This window comes from Oenanthe melanoleuca, chromosome 1A (assembly GCF_029582105.1).
Source record: "Oenanthe melanoleuca isolate GR-GAL-2019-014 chromosome 1A, OMel1.0, whole genome shotgun sequence".
In the NCBI taxonomy this organism is placed as follows: domain Eukaryota; kingdom Metazoa; phylum Chordata; class Aves; order Passeriformes; family Muscicapidae; genus Oenanthe; species Oenanthe melanoleuca.
The window spans coordinates 45,125,179-45,130,126 of NC_079334.1; the positions used below are offsets into that span (position 1 = coordinate 45,125,179).

The 4,948-nt window shown below is 36.1% G+C and overlaps 1 protein-coding gene across 1 annotated transcript; it reads right to left on the bottom strand.

Moving 5' to 3' along the window:
• Nucleotides 1-297: 297 nt before the first annotated feature.
• GPR85 (G protein-coupled receptor 85) lies at nucleotides 298-4,162 on the bottom strand. Its single transcript, XM_056482396.1, has one exon. It carries the CDS (start codon nucleotides 3,990-3,992, stop codon nucleotides 2,880-2,882), a length of 1,113 nt encoding a protein of 370 aa, XP_056338371.1. The 5' UTR covers nucleotides 3,993-4,162; the 3' UTR covers nucleotides 298-2,879.
• Between the last annotated feature and the right edge of the window lie 786 nt (nucleotides 4,163-4,948).

Here is a 4,948-nt window from a genome sequence, read left to right on the forward strand (position 1 = left end):
GTTACTTTATATGTTGGCTTTTAATTTCACTGAACATCTCCTTGTCCTTTTAACACTGGAGGAAAAATAAAACTAAATACTTTGTCACAAGATTTCTTACTGGCACAATTCTAAAAATCCACTTAATAAAAAGTACCTGCCCTTTCTCAGGTAGCAATACAGTATTGTCATATAGCCAAAGGAATCATATTCATATCAAAAGAAAAACATTTAGCAAAATATTTGCTTTCAGACTTGTTTACTGTTTATTATTTTAATTTACATCAGTTGCTGCTTGCAAAACTTCCAGGGAAATAATTTAATTTTTTTTTTCTTTTCCCACTGCATAGTAAATACAGCCTTCTTAGTATTTCAGAAGTATAGTACTATAGAAATGCTAGGGCCTGCTTCTACTCCAAATGAAGTTAATGGGAAAACACCAACTGACTTTATTGAGAGTTAGGTCAGGCCCCAGATTTGCAGCTTTTGAAATTTCATAGCTGAAAATTTTCTGGCTAATCCTCAGAACTGACTACTTCTACAACTATATACTATTTACAACTTTATTTATATGTAGTTCTTTATTACAATATGTAATATCAATGTTCCTTGTAAAGGTTACTATTTTAAAGAAATTAGACTGAAGTTATTGCCAATCAACCTTTTAATAAACTTAAGTGGGATGACTTTCAGAATTTTTCTCAACATACGATTCAGTTTTTATTCACTCCTGCTATCTTCGACAATTGCTTAACTACCTTAATTTCAAAGCCTTTTTCAATGTAATAAAAATGTCCTTTTGGTAGAAGTTTATTGGTCCCATTTCAAATTACGTTCTGAAACATTCCTATACTGATGAGGACTCATTATTTTAGCAATTTTTCTGTTTCAACACAGTATATAAAGCCATGCCTCTCAACTACTCAACCTCAGTATAAAAGTGTAAGTGAGGTCAAACAGATTGCTCACCAAATCTTTGATCAAGTTGTCTGATCATATATAGACACAACTGTCTGAATTGTTGCATATGTTATATAATGTTACCGTACAAATTTAAGCATTTCCATTATTGACTGCTGCTCATGTATGTATACTTGCTGGTCATAAAACTACAACAAAGGACAAGATATACCAATACTGAATTAAGACCTCTAGTCTTGTCTCTCCCAAAATTAAGAAAAATCCGTGTTCTTTATGACTGATAAACTCATGATTTTGTGCTTCAGTTATACACATTTTCCAAAATTAAACTGTGAAGTTAAAGTCAAATACTGTGTTGTAACTTTAAATATAACTGACATATTAGAACAGATAGATGGGTAATTATGATAAACTACACAATAGTGCTACTGCAGATAATATAATTTATCAATCCTGTGGTCCCCATCATTCATGCATTTACAGTTTGGGAATACAGTGACTGCAAAGGATAATAATTCATAATGGCTACATTCTCAGTACTTCATGCTAGCTCACTAGACAAAATAAAAAAGGTTAATTGTATAACTGGAAAAATGTAAAATTTTATTCCAAGAAAATTAACAAGCTACACAGGTAAATTTTGGCAAATGCAACTTTATATTGAAATCCACACATCTGTATCTTAAAGAAGGAAAGACTCACAGACTCTAATGTATTTCTAAAATACTAAGAAATCATATTATATGCTTTCACAAGTTAAAACTTAAATAATTTAAAACAACCAATACACCAAAATGTGCAGAAAATATAAACAAGACTGTGCCTTCAGTAGAATAAATGCTTCACAAATTGTGCAAGATATCATACTAAGGCTGCGGTCTCCCCATGACAGCTGTCTTAAAATATAAACATACATCAACTGCCTGTGTTTCTCAGAACAAACTAGAAAGGGCGGCACACCTAGAAAAAAATCATATTATCCCAGTGATGTGCATATTGATTTTGGGAACCATTGGAGTAAAAAGGAAAAAAGAGGACTAAGTGGTCTTTCATGCACTCCCAAATGACTGACCAGAGTTATTGATTCAATTTTCCTTGCTTATTTGCTTCAATGCTAAACAAAATGGAAGATACTAGATAACCCTTTAAGGCAACATGTGTTTATTCTGTATAATTATAACTGTTCAATTATGACTGGATATTATCATTAACGTTGCCTAACAGACTGATATCTAGCTTTTTAAAAAATATAAATAAGAGTCTATTAAACTTTATACCAAATCAGCAAAAAACACAGAATACAGTTATATGTTAGTAATTTCACTGTTAAGGAAAATGGTAATTAGAAAGAGTAATATATTTGGAGAAAAAAAAAATAAAGTCAAAATCTGAACAAAAATACTGCTTTGGAATGCTCCCCAAAACTTACTCACAAGGCAAACAGATTTGTAAGTGTGATAATCCAATAATGCATGGCACATCTTTAATCAGTTACAGTACTTGAGTCCCCAGTTTTCAGTCTTTGCAAAATAATAATTGTATGAAATGTTTTAAAGGTCTTCAGATGTCTAAAATTAGTTTTACCAACACATTAACCTCATATCAACTTAATTTATTAAGATGTCCAATGCTAATCTTTTTGATGTTCTTATTTTATGTAGTGATATACACAGCATTTAGCACTGATACTTAGCACCTGCTACTTTCATAATCTAGATTTCAACCACATAAAGGAATTCAGGGCAGTAGTTCAGTCCTTTGTTCTTAATTACAAACCTTCAGCAGTGGTCAGCAGGAACATGTTTAGGTTTAAAACAGGATTAGAGGTGAGCTATTGCAGAGACTGCAGAATGTTGCCCAAATCCTTACAGCTGCTGACATCCCATTCTTGATTTTCTCCTCAAGACATGGCTACAGGCCACAATTGCTTAGCAGAGAATGGTAGTGTTTCACAAGGCTAAAGATTTACAGATGCTCCCTCATATAACACAGTAAGGTTCCCTTGGTAACCTGGATTTTCTGCAGTAAAGAAGGGTTGTGCTGAAACAGCGCCTCAGCTCCCTGTTGGAGAAAATGCAGACAAAAGGATTGATTCCAGCTTGGGCAAAACTCATCCAGACAGCGGCCGTTAGAAATCCCCCAGGTACTACAGGCCCTCTTGCAAAAACTCTCCAGTAACAGGCTACCAAATAGGGACCCCACAAGGTCAGAAAGAGGAATGTCATGATGTAGAACATTCTGCTGATTCTCTTCTCCATTTTGAATTCATCTAAAACCAGTAGCCTCCTCCTGCCTGTGGTGTTCGCGTTTTGCCTGATTCCCAGCAAGGTTGGGGGTGTGGGACCCCTTCCGAATCCAGCCAGCCAATTAGCAGCTGCTTGACCACTGGCTCCAGGACCATGGAAAGTCCAGTTCTGGCTCACTGCTGCAACAAACTGGACTGGCTTCATTTTCCTGCGATCGTGAACAAAAAATATCAGCTTGAGGTAGACAAGCTGTGTGGCTAGGAGGATAAGGGCAAGAAGAAGCATAAATCCCAAGGAATCATTAGCCCTGAAGGAACGATGCTGGAAAGTGCATTGGTCTTCCTCCCTAATGAATGAGTAGGTGCCCACATCTAAAACTGGGGGGAAAGCCATGGCTACAGAGAGAGTCCACACCATACAGATAACAGCCAAACAAGTCCAGAAGGTCAGTCTTTTGGTATAAAAACGGTGGTGGGCAATAGCTAAGTATCTCGTGACGCTTATGCAGAATAACATGAAAGCAGTGTGAAAGCAGGACAAAACCCCCAAAAAGGCAATCACTTTGCAAGTAAGAGTCCCATACGTCCACGTAGAGCCATTTTTTACCGAGGTGAAAACAAATGGGAAACAAATTGCAGATCTGAGGATATCTGAGCAGCAAAGATCCAACAGGAAGTAGTAAGGAGCTCTATGCAAGGTCTTATCTTTGACTAGCAAAATGGAGATCAGAAGGTTACCCACCACACTGACTCCTATTATGAAACCCAGTGAAGTCAATTTCAGAAAAGCTGTTAAAGGAGAGAGATTTTGTAAAATGTTGTCAGCTGCATGGCTGTAGTTCGCCATAGATGGATGGATGATATGTATATTGCCTCAGTCAAGTCTCATGATCTATATTTAAGAACAAGGAAAAAATAGATCCATACATCTTACTGAAAATGTAATCCACAAACAGAACTGATCTTGTGTCTAGTCATACAGTACATCCTCTTCTTTCTGATTTGTCATGCCATCAAAATATCTGAAAAAAAATCGAGCTATCAGTTCTTAAGTTAACACAAAATGATGTCAGAAAGTGCTAACAAAGATGTTAATTTATGGAGAACCAAACGAAGTTGTAAATTTGAGTACTATTGTTTGTTTTTAAAAAACATGAGGCTTTTTTTTTTTTTTCTTTTACTATTTAGTATGATGGACTATTGGCAGATTTGGCTTGTTACAGTTTCACAACTGACCAATGCCCCTTATATTTGGTAGCACATACAGTTTCCCAGTTAAAGCCTCAGAGATTTTATGAATCAAAAGATTCCCAGTTTGCAAGCCCAAGAGTTAATCACTGACATCTTTTTTAAAGAATCCCCAAAGACTGCTGATATTCTGACATTACCTACATTCATTTTATGGCTACAGTATTTGTCAATGTTTTAAGAGGCAACTGCTGTGTTGATATGGATCACACCCAAAGAAACCCTGCAGAATTTATGTTTTTTAACCCAAGTCACCAAAGCACATTAATCACACAGTGTTAGTTTATGCATTTTGTAAGAGAAACAGTATTCACTATCCCCCTCCCTTCCTCCTATAAGCCATAATTTTATTATTTAGGCTTTTAGATAAACAGGTATCTAGACAGTCGACAGCAGCATGCTTTAGGGTGTCGTCCCCCCGGCCTCCCCCCCCTTCCCCCGTGCTTTAATGCAAATCGTTAAAGCCTCGACATAATTCATAATAAGCAACGGTCAGTGTAAATACTGAGCAAAAATAGGCAGCACAGCCAAGATATAATGCCCATCCTTTCAAGA

What these genes read in the sequence shown, in the direction of transcription:
- GPR85 (XM_056482396.1), bottom strand. Translation starts at nt 3,992, where the DNA reads ATGGCGAACTACAGCCATGCAGCTGACAACATTTTACAAAATCTCTCT.